The following is a 20,619-nucleotide window of genomic DNA, read 5'->3' as shown; positions in this document are numbered from 1 at the left end:
AGTTCTAATGCACTGGCCCCTACAAACCTCCGTCTGGCTACACGTGATGCTCCCGCCCAACGGCGTGGGGGATTCATGCTCACATCCCTTATCCGACCTTACCTCCCCGCCAACCCCCCTTTCTTGTGAGTCTGGACGCAATGTTTGGTCGGGCAGGGTTCGCCGCATGGGTTGGTGATTGGACTGGAGACTGGGGGGGCGGTGGTGTCGGGGGGGATGGATGTGTATGGACCTGTTGGGTGGGTGTGGGGAGTTAGCATTTACTGGAGTAAGGAGTCGGGGGTTGTGATTTGTGCATAGATGTTTAGGGTTAGGGTAGAGTCCTCAGCGTTGGGGAGGGGCGGTATGGGGGGAGAGTGATATGGATGTACTAGGGGAGGGGGGGGGAGGGTGAGGGGCAGGATTTGGTACCCTGCGATGTTATGGTGACACAGAGACCACCGCAGTTCCCTGGGATGCAGCTGGAGGAGGGGCCACAGCTGTCTGCGCTGACGGTGCAGAAGATGGGTTTGGAGGCGAGGGCGGGAGCGAGGAGAGTGAGGAAGGGGATGATGCGTACGAGGAGCATGTTGATGGCTCTGAGGAGGCTGTTGTTATGAAATGGAGGAAGTTGTAGTCGTTCGAACGAGGATAAGATGTGGGAACGGGCAGATGAAGATGGTTCTTTTATGGGCATCGTTTTGTGGGGTTTCATGCTGGTGTGTGACCTCGTTCTCCACATTGACTTCGTATTCATGCGCTGATCATGAGAGGTTTGAATTGGGTGATTGGTCTAGTAGGCGAAGGTTGCCTCGTTTTGGGTAATCATGATCAGCCCATTCCTGCATGGCGTCCACACCATAACGTTAGCAGCAAATAGCCGTACAAGTCCACCCTCCAACACGCTCGGCAGCGACCATCATTCCTTAACACCTTCGGAGCCACTTACTCACCACGTGGCATATATTTTAGTATTAGACCTGCATTACGCTTCGCGATACCCATTTTAACTCATGGTATCTCGAGCCGGTGGCCGAAGATCATTAACGCAACCTCAATGAGTGTAGCAGAGTTCTTCAAGACTTGAGCAATCCTTATGTTCAATGCATAACATATTCGTTCTCTCCTCCCTCGTGTTCTATAGCCGTGGAAATCTTTACTAGGCTCACTTCTCAACTTTATGGAGCGGATAAGTTTGGAGCCAGAACAAGCAGATATCTCGAGTCACGGGTGGGGCGTACAGGATAGCTTAATAGACATTTACGGTGAGGTGGCATAGCCGTTGCTTAGTATTACATCCTGCAATTGTCCTAGAAACCTTAGCACAGTAGCAAAATGGCTCCTTTACAATCGAACAAAAGAGCCTACTTGTTCCAAACTCGCCGTAGGGTCCACGAAAGTCCCGGGAAAGGACCAAAGATAGGTATACGACTCGAAGTGAATACTTTGATCGAATACTTAGCCGGATAAATCTGAGGAGCGGTCAAAATGCTGGGACCGTTCTCATCGATACTAGGCCATATCGACACGTCTTAAGATCGGCATTGGTTGTCGATGTCATCGCTGCTAAGTTCGTTTACATTTCTTATTTTGACGCACATTGCTATGGAACGCCCCAAAGTCCACTCTTTAAGGTCTACAGGACCAGGTGTATAACATCATCACAGTGATTATGAACAAATGCTTTGCCGTTTATCGCATCCTCTAAACCTAGAGCGCATCACCAGGTCAAAAAATAGAGAATCAGAGCAACAGAACTTGCATCATGGTCTCGCAGAACATCTTTGATTAGGCAGAGTACGAAATATGCGACGTTTAACCGACACAGGCTATCTTCGAGACTGCTTAGTCTATCAAAGAGTCGGCCAAAACTGCTGAAATAGGTTTCGGCGCCGTAGCAGCCGCTGTTACAACATCATGTCACGTCTATGAATCATCTTTCTTAGCTGTTTCTGCAAAAATCCGAGTACCGCTTAGAGATAATTAGAGACTTAGAATAATGACACGAGCGTCGATATGGCGCGGAAACAAACGTATGGCGACGGCAGCGTTGCGTCGATAAGCACGTCCAGGTTTGGGGAATAGCTTGAGATTTCAATTTAATGCGAAAATGTCAGATTTGGGAATTCAACCTTTCCCGCGGCTGTGTATTGTGTGAGCGACGGGTTCGCTCGTGGGTTTGGGACATTGATGGGTGGGCGGAAGCCGAGATAGAGTATGTGAGGTTCGATGGTGAGCAGGGTGCGCTGTCAGTGATGTCTTTCCGGGGAAGGATGCGAGGATCTGTGACGTAGAGTTTGTCGCTATGATGTGGAGACAACATCTCGTTGAGGGTCAGATGTAGTTGGGAGTCTATCAAGCATGTATAAGAAAGCCAACTAAGATGCCCTGCTTCTCCTTGCTCTAGGAAAATACACTTATGCGTAAAGCATGTGAAGAAATACAGCAGCATGCGCAGGGCGCTTCTGTTCACTAATGAACGGCGACAACGCCGGTTGGACCACCCCGAGACCGACATCTTCCTCTAGCCTCTCCTTTGCAGCGACGCGTCGAGTTTCCAATGTACTGCAACATCGACATCTTAACTAAGCTTGCGGTAGCTAAAAGGCCGGCAGCGGCATAATCATGAATGTATGTCCTCACCAGCTATTCTAGAAACCAGATTATTGTCTCTGAAAGACAATTAGCACAACACCTCGACATCATCAAAACGGCGTGTGATCCTCGCCAAAGATCATGTCGTGCATCTCCAGATCTAACAGATCTCCAATGCCCAAGCGCGTCGGAGACATATCGCCATCCCAACCCCCTGCAGCAAGTCCTTCCTCGGCGCTGTCGTCTTCTTCATCTTCCCAGTCATCCTCATTGCGCAATTTCCAAGGCGGCGGCAACCATTCCCTCGGTAGCGCCTTCTTCGGCTGCATGGCGAGGTCGAGCATCTCTTTTGGATCCATCAGCGGCTCTGAGACCCTCTCCTCCTCAAGTTCCAGATCCGAACCATCTACATTTTCCCACCGCTTCTCCTTGTTGTTCTCCCAATCTTCCCAGGTCTCGCCATCATCTTCGTAGCATGGCACATTGGAGAATATGGTTTCCCATTTTATGCAGTCGATTGCGTAGCAATCAGTCCCGAGTTGTCCTGGTTCTCGGTGGCGGTATGAAATCTTGATGTTGTCGATGCTAGAATGCTTTTGCTGGAAACAGTGGGCGCAGAGAGATAGGTAGTTGTGGAGACCGAGTTGTCCGTTGGGTAAGGGTGCGCACTCGGGGCATTGTTCGGCGTCGAAAAGGATGGATTTATCGCTCTCTTGTTCGAACCATGGTAGAGAGAGGCGGATTGTAAGGGATTTGAGTCGGATCTCGTCGCTTTTAGAATAGGTTGGGGAGACTGGTGGCGCGGTTGATGACTCCGTTGTCATTGGTGCCTCTTGATTGCTTTGTTTCTTCTTACCACGCTTCTTGCTCGGCTGTGCCACTCCCGCTTGTCTGCGCAGATACTGTATGTCTTGGACGCCGAAGATGGAAGGACAGATATGACGTAGACGAAGCCGGACATGCTTCACACCAAAGATACAGTCTCGTATTGCGGGGCACAGGTGCTTGGTCTTAGAGCCATTGCTAGGCACTAGATCGGTGCCAGCAAGATCTAAGCTCAGATGAGTAAGGCCAGCTAGCATACTCTGCATGAACCTTTTTGCAATTGAGTAATATAGATAGTTCCATTGCGGCGCTGGATCTTCATCAAAACCATGGAAAGCCTGAAATGAGATTTCCTTCAGAGCCGAGCATCTCGAGATGGTTTGAGACAGTGTATCGAGGCCATCTGCCATCTCTTTTTGCCACTGAGTCTGGCTGAGCGATTTGGCCTTTTGCCGTTTGGTCTGGTTGAACGATGCGGCCATTTGAGTCATGACTGGTGATTCCGAATATGTGTCACCGTCTGTGGAGTCATCTTCTGTCACCTCATCTTGATCCTGTCCATCATGATTTCCGTTATTGAAGAAAGGCTCCATTGCAACCTCGTGCGATGGTTGGCCTTGTAGCCGCACAGAGACCCTGTGCAAATTCTTACACAGGAAATGGATTGCTGGCGTATTGGGCGGCGGGATTGTAGCTAGGTGATTTGCAGCGAGGTACAGCGCTGTATTACCGCTTCTCGAGAGCTGGTCGTAGTACACCTGCAATGCAATACTACACCATTGTCTACATGTCCAAAGATGCACGGGGAGCTTCTGACCTGGCGAAATTTCGATAGTATCAACATGGTTGCGCTTTATAGGTTCAAGCTGCTGAACGATCCGCCTGAGGACGTCCACAGGCAAGTCGAGTAGACCAAGCATGATGTCGGCTTAGTTGTGAGCGTCTACGTTGCCCCCTGAGAAGTAAGTGACGCGTCAAAACGCGTTCGCGCTTTCCTCTTGGCAGCTGTGCACTATCCTCTATATGTATTAGTGTTACAGCGGGCTTGGCAGACGCGCAATCACGTGATATTCTAACTTGCATACCAAAAAAACATCCATCTACCTCCTGCACGTACATCCCGATCACCAGGGGTTGCGATAACAGTGAACCTGGAAAGAATAGACTAGCAGTCGACGAAAGCCATGTGAAAGTAGCCATTGCTGTGTATTGAAGTATCAAATTAGGTCATCGCTTTATGTTCCGATAACGCACGCCTTTAGGTGCCTTCAGGGAATTGATTCTATGCCAGAACAAGCTGTATTTTTCTATCTAATGCTATGGAAGGCGTTGAGGATACTAGCGTGTTGTTAGGCGACATAATCGTCGGACTGGGTCCCATAACAATCTTCAGAAACTGCTGAGCTAAGGCGATACAGTTGAAACGCAGCTCAGGGAGTGCAGAAGGTTCGAATGTGCGTACAAAATTGATGAGCTAGCCCCCGAAGCGATGCAAGATATTTGTAGCGACAGCGTCTTTTGGCACGAACGCAGCCATCGAACCTAAACATTTGCCATTTCATACAATGCTTCAATTGATTGGACTATGGAATTGTAGCCACGTTTGCAATATTACTATTGAGTCGGAGATGTAAGAGTTGGACATCTGCCTAGTTCGGGACATCTCTGGCCGATCCTTTAGACATAGTCGAAATACTGATCCAGCGTTTAATTGTATGTTAAAGCTACAATAGAGAGTTTCGCCCTTTGCCCCTAGCGGTGTGCAATCTAGCTAGAAAACAAATTCGGCGGGGATTTTACAGCCTAGATGGGAAATCTCTTCAATAAAGCTGCTTTCGTTGTCGCGAAAGCATCCCATAAGGTTCTGCTGCCTTCTGCCTCTTCATACCACCCTCATTCGCGTTCTCATAGTAGATGTAGTGCATATGTAACAAGAACACAGACCATAAAATGGGTTCGTTGTTGACAAGTATAATGACATTGACACTGGCTCTGTGTTTCCGAACTAATTTCACTAAAAGGTAAAGGCTGTCCACGATGGATGCTAAAGAATGATCTCCCCAACTTTCACAAGTCCGGATCGATAGTAGTGCGCAGTATAATAGAAATGTGGCTATGCTCTTCTTAATTGGTGTAACAAGATGGCCAATCTCGTACCATACACTATGACGTAAACTGTATAGTGCTGCGAAAGACAGTAGATTCCAATCTCTTTGAAGCCTGAAGTTTTCTTTTACATTGAATATCCTCTTGCCCAGTGTAAACCAAACGCAATTGACTAGTCTGCTATGGAGTAGCGCCTTGAAACGCTTGATTGGGTCCTAATATAGCGATCTTGATCCCCACCGGGCTGACAGATGTGTTTCATGGAAACCACGGTGCTTGTGGTCAATCTTTCGCATAATAGTTTTCATGAAGGTCAATAATTCACCTGCGCAATGCCTGTCTTGTGCTCAGCTGCCCAAATGACAGACATGATCTTATGTAGAGCGAGGCTAAAAGCGAACAAGGATAAGTCACGGTCCCTAAAGGCGGAGCCACTGTCGACATCTATACACTTACCTGTGAGCGCAATCTGCAAGAACATAGATGCTGCTCTTCTATAGGTCGGATGTATCTAATCCAGCATGCACGCGTAGAGATTCTCGAGGTCCTTAGGTAAAGCCTTAAGTCTTCCTCTCAGCTGTTGTAGACTGTCACAATTCCGCATACCACATATCTAGCCATTCATAGTATTAACCCACTCGAAAACTCCATCCAACCTGAGGAGAATTTGACTTGCAATCCCTTCGAGCGAAAGAGAAGACAACCTTGATGGTATCCACGAGTTTGTGCTCTTGCCCTCCTAGTAGAGTAGAAGAAGGTTGAGAACGACGTCTTCCTTCAACTTATGAGATTGCATCTTGGCGCCCGTGAGGCACGTCGCACTCTTGAAAATAGTCCTGATCTTGTAAGTGAGTAAGGCGAGATGTTGTGACTCACGAGTGATGATGCGAGAGAGACGTACTTTGCAAAGACGTTAAGCTTATTAAAGGATTAGTTTTACTTTCCCGCGGAGGAGCAATAAACATCTCGTAGAAGCATTAGATACTCTATTTCATAATTTCCTATATGTCTAATATCGAAGGGTCTATTCTTCGTTGCTTCCTTCTCCTCCACCTCCTTCCGCTCCACATTTTCCCCTCCTCCTTGCTTCCCTGCTAATCGCTAACCACAACCCTCTTGAGATGAATCTTCCTACATTGAATGTCGCGCATCATTATCGGCAAAAAGACTTATTAACAACTTATATTATAATAATTCTTTCTATATATATAATTCCGCTAATCTCGGTCTTAGTAAAGAAAGGAAGCAAGATTGCTTGGCTCCGTAACTGTCGGTAGTGCGTCGATGCTTAACGAGGCATCGCCACCCTTCTAGCAGAAGGGAGTATAGAAATATACCTGCTACCATAGTTCACTAGGAAGGGGTGGGGAAGCGAAGACTGTCTGCGACAGCAGTCTATGTTGCATACAAGCTTGATTTACTAGTCTACATGCCTTGATCCTGCCCCTACGCCCTTGGATTCCAGTAGCTTAAAGATGATCGCAGTGTTATGTTCTCTTCTTAACGCCTAAAATATATCCTTTAAAAGGATCTTAAGACAGGTTATTGATGTTCAAGCGATGTATATAGCGGGCGTAGACTTAAAGGGCGGCGAGATTAAGGTGTTAGCAAAAGTCGAGAATGTAAGAGTTGCCTTGCTTATGTTTAATTAATAGAAATAGCGGCAGACTTAGTAGACTACAGATGAGAGATTGGGAGATCTTTTGTGGTGGAAGTATAGTGTTTAATGCTATGCTAAAGATATATTATGTCGTCGTGGCTTGCATCCGTTGATGTCATGCTTTGGCAGCCTCTCTTACTAGTCATATGCAGTTAAGCTGCCTCTTGCAGCTGCTCGTCTATTGTTCTCTTGCCTCCTGCGCTTATGATTGTTATTCTCTCTAATCCACTGGTCCTTTGCTTCTAGTTTTCCTGGCAAGACCATCTTGCACATTGCTTGGGCGAGCCCCACCTTTGAAAGTCTTATCGACTTTCTTATCATCAACAGGGCTGTCTGGTGGTGCAGCTGGACCGCTTCCCTCGCTTGAAGCTGTGTCAATATCATCTTGCTTCGAATCGATCGAGGTGCGAGCCGAATGGACCATGTCAATGAGCGCGAATTTGAGCGCTTTTTTGGCATCCTTCCCAAAAGAGGACATCTCAATGGTGATGAGGTCTCCAGGCGGGGGATCTGTCTTGCGTCGGGCCCACAAATCCTGCCGATAGACCCTGATGCTGCCGGGGAAACCTGGTTCATCTTGCTGATCAGGATCGAAGCGCCGGGTTGCTTGGTAGAAACGAACTGGCTCTGGCGTGTAACGCTCATCTGGTCCAATGTTCGGGCGCCAGGTTCTACTAACTTCGACTTCGAAATTGAAGTCTTGCATGATTGGGTTGCGATCAGGGACTTCATCCTGCTCGACATTCATTGTGAAGATCAAGGTGGTCCAACCGTGAGAACCATTGAGGTAGTCCTTGACTTTACGCTGGAGATTAATTGCGGTCTGAGAAGTTGCGACTTCGAACAGCATGAAAGGTTTGTTCTTGTGCGCGTCAATCAGCGTTATGGCGGCGTCAGGGTCGAACATATGCATCTGTTTGTTGGACGTGAAAGGGGTTACTATGTGATAGAGTCTGTCAGCTGAGGACAAGACTTTACCAATAGGAAAGTAACTCACGCCCACCGCCAGCGACCGTTTCAATTGTAGATCCGTCAGGCATTTTCCAACCCCTTTTTGCCACTTCTGCTTCCACTTGATTTGCGAGTGTGGTGCAAGCGCCAACTAAGCGCTCATGAAGAGGTGACGGCATCTTGATGAAGACTCCGGATTTGTAATACTGAGTCTTGTATCGCTTTGCGAGTGTAAGTTGCCCGACCTTCAAGAATTGTCTGTAATCCGATCTCGTAGCAGCCACTAGGTATCCTATATCCAATTTCGTGAAGGGACGCGCAAGATCGTTATCATGTGCAAGTCTGACACGACAACATATTAGCTTAGACCTCAACATCGACTGTCATTGCCTTACTCTGGATTGTTTGTGCTTTCGGCTTCGATAGCTCTCACTGTGGCGTTTATTATTCTTATTGTCTGGTTTGACCTTGAGATTCTTCTTCGCTTGCTGGGTGAACTGGCTGGAAGTAACCGGTGCTCTATTGCTGGAGAGTCTGAAGAGTCGATGGCAGGTTGGGTGGTGGCAAGAGATTCTGAGGATATTGATGGTACTGTCGGTGTAGAAGGAGGCGATATTTCACGTGTGGAAAGCGGCCCAAGTGACCATTGAGGGTCGAACAGAGGTTTCAGATGATCTAGAGATGATGATGGAGTCGAAAATATGGCCTCAACAGTTGAAGAGACAGCTACTGATGACTGAGCAGCATCGGATACGACAGTGGAGGTAGATGACGAAGGATGAACGAGCAAAGACTGAAAAGTCGGTGATGAAGCCTGGCGAGAGAGTGAATGCGAAGTTGGCTTGGCGGGGTCGGATCCATTCACTTCAGCGGGGGAGTTGCCATCTGATTTCGAGGTCGTACATGCGTGAATGCTTCTCGAATCTTGGGGACTGGTCGGCGATGGCTGCTCTGATGGAGACTGTGGCGCAAGTCCCTCATGCGATGCTGAAAATGGTGCGGAAGAGTCGTGCGAGCTTGCTGTCTCCCGCTCGTCTGGTTGACCATGCGAAGTCGCCATTGCTGGAGGATGAGTTTCAAGATGAGTGTGATGATACTTCGATGGGAATGATGAGCAGACGTTCGGAGATGCAGGTTGGTTGAAGTTAAGCGGTTGGGGGAGTGATGGTATTGATGAGATGGGAGGATTTGGGCTCGTAGGGTCTTGAATGGTAGTTGGGAGACGGAGAGACGTCTTTGGGATCTGTTCAGGCTTTTGAGACAAATTTAGCTCGCTATGATGTTGATGTCAATCGATACGCATCAAGTCCTCGCGTAGCATGCGCCAAGCCAATCCGTTCATCAGGACACACCGATAGCATCAAGTCAGATTAGAAGCTCATGATAATCGCACGATAGTCAGGAATGCTTGAGTAGCCGCTTTCGATGCTCTGGTATCGTGCTATACAAGTGTCGTGAGGTGCGCATTCGAACAATTATCTCGTCACGCGAAAATTGCGGGAGATCTTTCCGGGTAGGACTCGCCGTTCTAAGAGTAGGACGCCAAGACCCGCACGCCCCTTTTTGCCCCTTTTCGCCCCTTTTCCCCAAGAATTAGTCCTGCCTCATACTCGACATCTTGAAATGTCGGCGGGTATGAATACAATGCGTCTTTTCCTATTGACAACTCTCTTGAAAATTGTGCAAAAACATTTGAGGATGTGAATACTTAGATTTACGTTATGAGGGGTAATTGTAGTAATGCAAGAGATACACCACCACTACATAACGATAATGATGCGGGGGTAAAATGGCGTAACACGTTTGCTAATTGTTTATCACTGCTTCGCCGCGTTTGATGTTTTGCTTTCAAGACTCCTCGCGTTAAAATGAGTGGGCTTTCTATCATTTTCCAAGTGACAGACTGCTAAACGTGCCTGGTTTCGCTGATCATTATGTCTGCCTGCTTTTCCTTTCTTCTTTCCTCCTTTAAGACAATTGCAGGCTTAAGACGGGCGTCGGCAAGGCTGTTTGCGTTTTCTTACTTCAGAAAGATTAAGAAGGAATATAAATAACTACCTTAGCGATGGAGCTTGCGCGACTAGGAGCTATTGGCGAGTTGATGTAAGAAGATTACGCGAAGGAGGCTAAATGAATGGTAGATATTAGGTATAGTTATGCGGACGCGAGTACGATCAATGATAGCTAGGCAAGTACGGCTGCGGGCGAAGCGTGAGAGGACCAATGACTGCCCGAAGGGGAGGGAAAGGAAGAGGGATGCAGAAGACACTATCGCCTTGTATAATTTCTGTTCTTTGTTTAACGGGCTTCCAAATCAAACGATATGACCTTACAAGCAAGTTCTCGTCTTCACCTACCACTTTTCTACCTTCCCCACTTCCCTCCGCCGCAGCCACTTAACATTTTTGTTTATTTCTAACGCACATCCATATCCTACCCTTGCCTCTCCTTCAATCATTATGGTTTTATGTACAACATTTAATCGTTTAACAATTGGAACCACCTGCGACCACGTTATAATTATCCGTATCAAATATGCCTTTTTCGCCCACGAATTCCTCATTCCTATCGCCCTTGCGATCGTGTATTCCTAATATAGCAAGTCTCATCCTAAACCATAGTCTAAGATGCTTGCAGCCATGTCAAGGGTAGTGCCACTTATTTCAAATCGTCTAACACGTTCAAGGCGAAGGAATGAACGGGCTATATGTATTGAGTTACAGAATCCTTCGAAATCCTTCTGACTTGTGTTAAAAGCCACCGACTTCTATGGTGAGACAGGCGATTGTGGGCAGTGTGAAAGAGAGAGTCCCTGATCTAAGCGATTGGATTTGGGAGGCATATATTCAGAACAAAAGCTGGCTTGGTCTTCGGTCGATGTTAGCATTTAGTGAATGATATGAGACATGATATCTATTAGAGAACATGCCGAAGAGCATTGAGAGAAACCTTTGCGGTGATTGGAGCTGCTAGGTCATATAGCATTGGTAAGTTAGCTCAAGGGCCGGCATTAGGTCCGCTTGACCCTAATGCACGTAAAATTCGCAAGATTTGAGCTCTCTCGGGTCCGGGAGTGTCTGACTCCAACACTATGCTGCTGATGATTCTCGACGAGACATTTGGCCAATATATCAAGCGCGCTTGGCGGCCCACCGTGCAGCTGTCTACAGCACATGAGTACCATCATTCAGCGAAGCTTGTTTCTTCCAATTTCAAGCGCTTCGTTAAGGAAAAGGAATGATCTCCGGGGCGATGACGAAACCCTGAAAACGCTATCTTAACGAGCATATATATTATAGCTTTCATCTGTCTACATGAACGATCTGGCTGGTTCGTCTTGCGATCGTTGACTAATTCGCCCGTCATTGGTTTCAAGTTATTGATAGCCATGGTGCGATTTTGGAAACAAACCTCCCTTGCATGTGAAGATTTCAGTCGCAAAAATCAAGGTAAACGATGCAGTAATTGTCGGGCGAAATGCTCTAAATAAAAGTAGCTTTTGAACATCTTTAAAAGCTTGTGGTACAGCGCGGTCGCAGCCTCAGGGAATCATGTTGTGGCGTGTATAAGCCCTGTCGTACTATTTGGACTTAACGCTGGCTCGCACGATTAGAGGGAATCTCAAATAGTCGCGCTTTGCGTGATTAAGGCTGTGAATACGTCTGACGATTTTGGAGGCCGCTTTCGATTGAATTTTGGATGCAGAGTCATAGGCAGCACTTTGCATTGCTCCAGAGTAGGGTGTTTTGGTGCCTCAGGACGAGTCAAATTCAATGTCTTGGGTGGACGAGCACTTCTGCGTGAGCCACGTCCATGATCTGCTTCACCGTAAACCTGGTGGGTACCTGCACCCTCCTGTTACTACTGTAAGGGTCAAGCCATCAACGGTGAAGAAACCCATCGCTAAGGCCAGATGCTCTATCACAGTCGCGGTCAAATATCTATTCGTGTACATGTTGGTTGCTTTCAATGGCCTTGCACTCGATGTTATTAACCTTGCCTTGACACATTAAGTATCCTGTTGGTCATTTACTTTCAGCCTACGGCGGTAGTCCTCTCAGACGTGCGCACGTTCGATTTGTTCGAACCTTTCGCGCGAATGAATAATTACGACAAATGTGTCGTACTCTATGACTATCCATTCTCAACTCTGCATTGGAATCATCACTACAGCTATCTTAATTCGCTTTGGTCTCTGGAGACATTGTGTGTCTCCAGATGAGGCGTCCGAAGTCTGACACGGGTTTGAAGTCCGCGTGGTTAGGACATCGGATGACTGCATTAACCAAGTCACGGAGATCCGAGCCAATCAAGTAGTTAGATCTCTGCAAGCCTGATTGCAGAACGCCTTACAAGCAATAAAACTTTAGTACAGAGTAAATAGATCCCTTCGGGCTCAGCGAGCAACAAGGAGGAGTATTTCAATCTAGACTCAGAATTTCGCGCCTTGTCAATGTGAAATGATGAATCTAAATGTGTGATTGGCGATGAGATAGACCTGACGCCCAGTGGAGGGCTCTTGTGGGGGCAACTTCAACGACGAAAACCGAAAGTCTTCGACGCCACCTCACTCTGTGATCAGAACGCAACAGTCCTGCCTTCGTCCAACAAGACATAGCCTTCTTTGCTGGAAGATCATCGCTCAACAGATGAGGAAGAAGCTCTCTACATATACTCAAAGGTGCTGAGACTTCTCCTGTTCTACGACTTGTAATCAGCTCACTAGATACGGAAGATATACAGAAGTGGCTCTTCAGGCCTGTTTAGGAGGAGTACGTACAAGACGTAGCGTATATCGGAGCGCTCTAGTTCTGCAGGATACAAAATTAGAAAACAGCTAGCTAAGTATGTCGCGTTGCCTTGTGAGCAAACTATCAACAGAGTTTGCTACATTGAACTTACTTACGGCAAAATATCCATATACAGTCTCGGATAATCAGGGCCGTATCCTGATCAATTTCGTCGATCAAGGATCATGATAAGGCTCATTAAGCCACAGGAGCTTGCAAAGATCGTGGCGCTCCTGGTCAACATGGTGCAAATAAAAGATGTTTCTTCCCTTTGATCAACAGCAGGAACTTTGAGTACAGGAGTTGTTCACGAGGGACGATGTACATAAGACGACTGAATCCAAGCTGGGTCAAACCCATGCGACTGCCAAATAGCGCCTTCTCGCCGATCACGGCCAGCCTCTCCATGGTCGGTGGGCAGTCCTCGCAGCGCCACTCACACATTCATCGTAATATTGTGGTCTTTGAGTGTTCAGGCAGCATGAGCCTTCGACGTCCAAGAATTCGTCGTGCAATTGGTAAACAAGACATTGTTATCTTCTGTTTCTGTAAGAGCGACAAGAACTAGACCGTGACATCTTATGTTAGACGCGGCGATCATTGACCTCGTCGATCAAAAGTCTTAGGGTAGATTTGTATGCCTTGATGACCGCTTCGACCACTTCTTCATATCCAAAGCAAATCTAGAGGTTTTCGGCAATTAATATCTCTTGGGAGCCCAACAGCTCGCTGCAGCCCATGATCCCGTCAATGAAGCGCTCTATGTGCGCGCACTTGAGACATTTATGTGGGCATGCGAAGAGCATAGACATCATAACAAAGAAGGTGAGGAGGGTAAACACTATACTAACGAAGGTGAAGAACTCGAAGAGGATAGGGAGGAGACCATACTTTCTGTCTGGCAGAGTAAGATGATTCCAGAGCGTTATAGATGCTGGACGAAGCTGGATGAGACCGCTCGTAAGTACTTTCGATACTACCACCTCCCAATCCAAAAGGCGGAGGTGGCAGCTGGGCGCCAAGGGGCACAAAGAACGCATGGATTGTCTCGCAAAGAAGTATAGGGCAAGGATGGGGTGGATACGATGACGATGGAATTGGAGGGCAGAGAAGGGACGAAGATGACGATAGAAAGAGGAGCGATGAAGATAATGGAAATTTTGATGGCCAGGGAAGCCGTGGATTGAATGGTGTTTAGGGCGCACAAATTTGCAGGTGTTGTTGTGCTTGTGACACGGACACACTGTTCAGCGCTTCAATTGAAGGTTGGATGTATATGAAAGCATAGCGTAGCGACGATAGAATGCATTCTCTCCTTTCAGACGGTCACCATGACCGGATCATCTTTACCTGTTCGAAAATCTGCATGCCTTGCACTAGCTTGAGCTTCCATCTGCCGACGCATAGCCGTACCTGACTCTAGGCAGCCATACCTGACTCTAGGCAGCCATCTTGGCATGCATGTGGTGGGGCGTCATAACCATCACAAACTCTCAATTGAGAATCAACATGTCACCTCTACTTTGATCACCGCGTGCACTTGTTAATGTGAACATCTGACCACCATGCCACCAGCACCAGCCCTACCGGTGGAGCTTCTACTGGACATCTGGTCCTATGTAATGGAAGATGACTTCCCATTACACCTAGACTATTTCTTCAACAGGTTCGTCTCTGACTCTAACAACCATGGCCCTCACTCCCTCCACTTGTGCTTAGCAAATCACCAGAGCCCACCACCGCTACCGCAACAACCTCTACATCCCCAAACACACCGCTCTCCTAAAATGGCTCGACAGGAAACAACACCCGCACCGCCAGGACTTCCTCCTCGCAAACAGCATCTCCCGATCCTGGCGCACCACTGGAAAGCGCGCCTTCTTCACCCACAAAACCTTCGTCATCTCCGTCTCCATGCTCGTCAAGCTCCAGAACTGCGAGGTTCCAGGCTTCAGCGCGGCGGAGGCATTGAAGTGGGTGAGCCAAGTCATCGTGCCCATCCCGGACATTCTCGAAACGAGCGTCATGGCATCTCTCCCCGCCTACCATGCCTTCGAGAACCTGAAGAGGCTGGAGTTGCAGCCTGGTGTCAAATCCACCGATATCGTCGACGTTTTCTCCTACTGTCAACCGTGGGGTAACGGGACTTGTTGGTTTTCGAAAACTAAATTCTTTTTGAGACCGGAGGTTCTGCAGGTACTGGAGGGCATTGGACTCAGCGTGAGGGAGTTGAAGGTGAGGTGGTTGTTTACGAGTACGGAGGAGGCGAGGCTGTATGTTAAGTCTTTCTTGGGTGGGGGCAGGTTGGCGAGGGTTAAGGAGTTTGATAAGGCTAGGGAGTTTGATCATAAGCCTCCTGGTAGTCCGAAGAAGAGGATAAGTAGGACTAGGGATTGATTGGGGATGCTGATGATTGGGTACCGCTTGCTTCTTCTGCGTGGATCGAGGCATTGAATTGGATTGCTGTACGATCTTTGGATTTGCAATGCCGTCTACGCATTCTAACGAATCTCATTCACGACGCGATACGACGGACGAGAAGACTCCAGCAACTCTCATTGAGCCTGCAGGCCTTTCGCGGATATCATAATCGACTCTGACCGCTCTGTAGCTCATTAATTAGACTGATGCACTGGCAGCGAAGGCTCGACAAAGATCTTGGATCCAAGATAAACGTCAGCTGCAAAATTGCTGCACTCTCAAGGGACCGCTGGTAACGATGATCAACATTGTGTGTTCAGCATATACCACGTTTGGATACCTAGAAAATACTCTTATTTCGACTATAATGCGGACATCATCATTAATCGATTTCTGCAAACCATACGGCTTTTCAGCTTCAATGGGACTCCATCGATTATTGCTGTTTCGAGCATTTCAGTGATGATGTCCCAATCGAAATAAGCGTACGGCTGAGACGAGAGATCATCGGGAGAAACCAGAACCTTGTCATCGACATCGATGCCTCAGACATGAATAGCGCACCTGAGACTTACAAGCAAAGTCTTCAAAACGAACTATCCTCGTAATTGTTGCTACCACCATTGATACTATTTATGCTTTCGTACTCGCGCCGCAGATTTTGCGTTTCATGAACTACAGTCCCAATTGTGCCAATCTTCGAGAGCGACAAAGTCACTCACAATGCAGTCGCAAAACCACTCGAATACCAAAATGAACAAAACCAACTGCTCGGTCCGTCGGATTATTCAGCGCTTCCAGACGACAACGTGACCGTAAATCTGGGATAACAGATATCATAAAGCTACGAAACGTCTCCAAATTCTTTGCGCCTTCATCAGAAACCCACGACCGGCTACAGATAGACCGCCAGCGGTCACTTGTGCGCGACTCTGTCTGACACGATGGCCAGCAGACCCCAGATCTCCGGTTCACGCATCCAGAGACGGATCCTTTGCACAGAGAAAGAGTAGACAAACAGGAGTGTCAGCGTGTTGCCTAGTGACGTCGAGAGGCTGATGAAAGCCTCCTCGCCCAAATCAGGGTTAGATGCAGCCCTTCAGATCTGCTACGTAAATCACAAGAAATTAAGTCGTGGCTTGCTTAAGATTGCTCACAGCCTCACTCGTTTGTGCAAGCTGGATCTAGGTCTGCGGGGTGCAGTCCGAGCCGATTCCGGAGCCAATTCAAAGGCGAAGGAGAAGATTCTAGCCGTCGGTCGGTCCCAGACTCCGTTGAAGCCGAACCTTTACGTTGGGCTTCTAGTTGTCAAGGGTCAAAGTTTCCATCAGTTGGCCTTGGTTGTCAGGAGATCAGAGATCCTCAGCTTTCGACTAAGCGTTTGACTTCCGAGCAAGCTTATTGGCCCACCGATGGTGGAAATCGTGATTGGCGTGGATAGATTTACGTATAAATTAAGCTTGGCTTCGAGAAGCATTCTATCGATCATTTGGCAGAAGCCATTTGTACACTATTCGTACATCTGAGCAGGCACCGTTGCATTGTATCGTGACATGGCGCACGGGCCAAACACTATTAGCATCATTGGCTCGTTTGTGGCGTGGCTGAGACTGTTCTAGATTGTGCAAGATGGTGCCTGATCTAGCTTGTTATAGCGGTAGATCAAAGTCCTAACGAGGCTTGCCCGCCTCGGGGAAAGTCTCATGCGGGATCCGAATCTCGACGGATCCTTTGTCAAGCCACAACTCGTAAAACAGTAAATAGACTTCTCCAAGAGAGGTGGCGCTGTCGTCAGTGAGCTGAAGGGCTGCTGAACATGATATCATGGCATAGAAAGACTTACGTATCCAGAATGCCCTAACGTGCTGGTCCATTGGAAAGGCGATGCCCGCCGGCGCAATTATACGAGCGCGTTTTACGACGAGCACGTCGCCGAAGACTGGAAATTTATGTCAGCTCTCGACTTGCACGGCCGATGAGACGTGGCAGCACTTCATGTTTCCCTTCCCAGAAGCAAGATATATAATGGAGCCCATCATCCACCATGATTTCCTATACAGCAGCATTACAAGAGCCTTCAAGAGCACTTCTCATCTTCAACATCTTTCATTGCTCTACACTCGGCATCAAAGCAACCTTCTTCTCTGCCTGTCAAAGCCCTCTGTTGTCAATTATAATCATTATACTTCTTTATCACAATGCATACATCATCCGCCTTTATCTTTGCACTCGCAGCTGCGACGTCGGTCCTCGCCAGTCCAGCCCCATTCGTCAAGCGTGACCCCGAGCCTGAGCCTGAGCCAAAGATTCTCTACCTCAAGGACGTTGAGCATGCCACCACCTCCGGCACAACCCCAGAAAAGCGGGCCATCACAGAGTGCCAAGCCGTCAACGCAGTGGTTGGCGCCCTGAAAGCCGTGAGCAAGGTGGCCTACCCATTCTGCAGCTCCTACATCAGCATCCCCGTCGTGACTTCCACCAACACAGCCGTGAATATATCCCCAACCCTGTGCCCCAAAGCTCGACACCTGCTGATGTTATATCCAGACAACGACCGTCACCCCAAGCCCAGTATCAGTCACCGCAACGGTGACTCCAGTTGCAGAAACGACGTAAGCCTCCTCGTCATGACGCTGTTGCACTGCGTTTTCACGAGGCTAATTGACTTCATCCGCAGAACGACAACCACAACAGTCACTAGCACCGTAACCAGCGGAACCGCTACAATCTACAGCCGGTACACGCCCGCCGCGGCCGCGAAAGAGAAACGGGCGGGTCCCACGCTTCCCGCCTACGTCGCCGCATTCGGCGCGGCGCAAGTGTCAAAGGCCTGCTCTTGTCTGTCGATTCCCGCCAGCACGACGACGACAGCGACCACCGTTAGCACAACTCTGCCCGCTAACGTAAGTCGTCCCTCCCCCACCACCACAACCGCCTGGCCATCAGTGTGTGCTCCGCGCCCAAGATGTTCACGATCGCTAACATCGTTCCTTCTTATTACATAGACCATCACAGCCACCGTGACAGCCGCAGCCGCAACCAACACGGTAACCTCCACCGTCACAACCACAACAACAGTGGCCTCAACCGCGACCCTCCCAGCCCTCTGCGCTCCCTCCATCCTCTCACAAACATCCGGCGCCCTCGGCAGCAGCTCCAACAACTTCCCCTCCCAATCCATAAAACCCGCCGGAAACGCCAACATCTCGACATGTTGCACCGCATGCTTCAACACGCAGGGCTGCCTCTCCTACTACCTATACCAGGGCCAATGCACCGTGTTCACGTCTGTTAGTCAGGCGACCCCTAATCAGGCCAATGCGGCGCAACAGGCGCTTTGTCCGCTCGGCTTGAATAATAATGATTCGATTTTTCCGGATGGGGTCAGCGCGCCCGCGGAGGGGGATGATGCGTTTCATATTGGGCCTTGTGTTAGGGATGCGACGCCTATTATATAGGAGTGGGGGTGGGGTATGTTTCCATGAGTTATGAGTAAAGAATATGTATCTTGGGGAGGTGGGGAGGGGGGGAGGGGGGGAGGGGGGGGTAATGAATAATCGTGTGAATCTAAGACATAAAAGCTAAAGGGGGTATGTACGATACGAGGGAAAAAGTTATAGATCTCCTGTCTTGTAACAACTAATAAAAAAGAGCGATCACAAGCACCAGCTATTCTTTCTGCTGGAGTCCATGCAGAAGAAGAAGAAGTTCTATGAGTTGCGTCCAGTCTTTTTCGATGCTTTGGAATTCTTGCCCAGTGAAAAGATGGTGGACCTATAGAGTACAACTGTTTGAGTTAAGTCGCAGTCGCCGCAACGTCATCATTATGCATTGGTTATAATCTCATCGAAATGGACTGAAGGTCCCATCGTGACTGAGACTCGACGTTGATCGGGAGACTTGGGAAATTCTCTTAGACCACACGTTGGATAGCTCCATAGGTAATAAATCCTACTTTCACCCGTGGAGATCGTCGATACTGTGTCGTTGGGTCGTTGTCACAGGCGCGGTACGTGAAGAACTGATTTTTGAATAAATATTGCGCCATGGCGTATATTCTCCTATAGTCTAGCAATCATGATACCTGTATCAGTTCTGGAGAGCTGCCGGCTACCGTCGCATTCGTCAAAGATACTTGCTCTGGAGCGTACTGTCGAAGGTTCTCTCCTACAACGATGATGGCAAATGGTTGAGTCTGTGGCTCAGTACAGGTCAGCCATCCTTTGGCCGCGATAGATCGATCTACCTGGCGCGCTGAAAGGTGAAGCTGTGCATTGACCATGGCGGCTTGTACGTATTTATATTGTAATTTACCCTGCAACGTGTTGATTATCAAAATTTTGATGGTAACGCTTCCACAATTTGCTCTAATTATATCGCTCAACTTGCTTGGCTGATCGAGTCCTTTTGCTATGAGGTTGTGCTGCATCTGAAGAAAGCAATCGGTCCAATCTGAGAGAGGAAGCTGCCGAGTAGGAAAGACGTCCAATTCAGCGCCTAATGTCCCTCCAGGAACTGATGGCACGTCAATTCTCAGGTGTGGTATTTTGCTTAGAAGTATCTGTATCGTCAACCCGTTATTATGCTAGTAGATAGCGCCGAGTGTGCGATCTGTGTTGGGCTTGACATCACGGAAATATTCAATTAATTTGTTCATAACCTCCGCAAAATCCTCAAATCCGGGTTGAGGAGAGCTAGTCCAGGAGAAACGGAGGGCTAGGTAATCCAAGTACCAGTCGCAACGTTGCTTGACTCCAATCCGAGGATACGAGGGATTCGATTCGAAAAAATAATCAAATGCCAGTAAGACGCTGTCAATCGAGGACCAAGTCTTGAGAGCCTTTTCGGTGAGCCTAGCCTGGGGACTAGCACGCTTTAGGAGACAGCAAGAGAGTCCTCGACCAAATGTTTTTCGCGCAAGACATGACGTAATGTCCTCTCCGTATTGCAGCCGGATTGCTTGGCGCCGTAGACAAATACCATGCAATTCCCTTCATGTCCAACACCAATCACATTCTTCATTCACTGTATGCAGCATCACAAGACATCGCGATCAGTCGCGGTGGTCTTATTGTAGAAGCCATCGCCTATCAATTATCTAAGCAAGACCCTCCTCACGCGGCCCAATTCTGTGGCTTCACCCCCATTTTCCACCTTCCTCAATGATTAGAGACGCTTGTCACACACAGCCTGTCGTATCAAGCTTTGCGAAGAGCAGAGCCAGTATCCAACCATTTTGCGACCTACGAACGCCTGTGGCTCCGAGGAGAACAAGTGGGCAAAAGCTATTTG

The 20,619-nt window shown here is 48.3% G+C and overlaps 2 protein-coding genes across 2 annotated transcripts; both read right to left on the bottom strand.

The window, feature by feature from the left end:
* Positions 1–2,684: 2,684 nt before the first annotated feature.
* KY384_008058 (uncharacterized protein) lies at positions 2,685–4,319 on the bottom strand (the record flags this gene model as incomplete). The annotated part of the gene is made up of 1 exon (XM_044816547.1): positions 2,685–4,319. The coding sequence occupies one exon, from the start codon at positions 4,317–4,319 to the stop codon at positions 2,685–2,687; it is 1,635 nt and encodes a 544-aa protein (XP_044666597.1).
* Positions 4,320–7,385: 3,066 nt separating this feature from the next.
* Positions 7,386–8,205, bottom strand: KY384_008057 (uncharacterized protein; the record flags this gene model as incomplete). Its single annotated transcript, XM_044816546.1, has 2 exons — positions 7,386–8,104; positions 8,163–8,205. 2 exons carry the CDS (start codon positions 8,203–8,205, stop codon positions 7,386–7,388), a joined length of 762 nt encoding a protein of 253 aa, XP_044666596.1.
* Positions 8,206–20,619: the final 12,414 nt, after the last annotated feature.

This window comes from Bacidia gigantensis (assembly GCF_019456465.1).
Source record: "Bacidia gigantensis strain McMullin 20006 chromosome Unknown contig_283, whole genome shotgun sequence".
NCBI classification, from domain to species: domain Eukaryota; kingdom Fungi; phylum Ascomycota; class Lecanoromycetes; order Lecanorales; family Ramalinaceae; genus Bacidia; species Bacidia gigantensis.
This window is presented reverse-complemented; position numbering and strand designations above follow the sequence as displayed.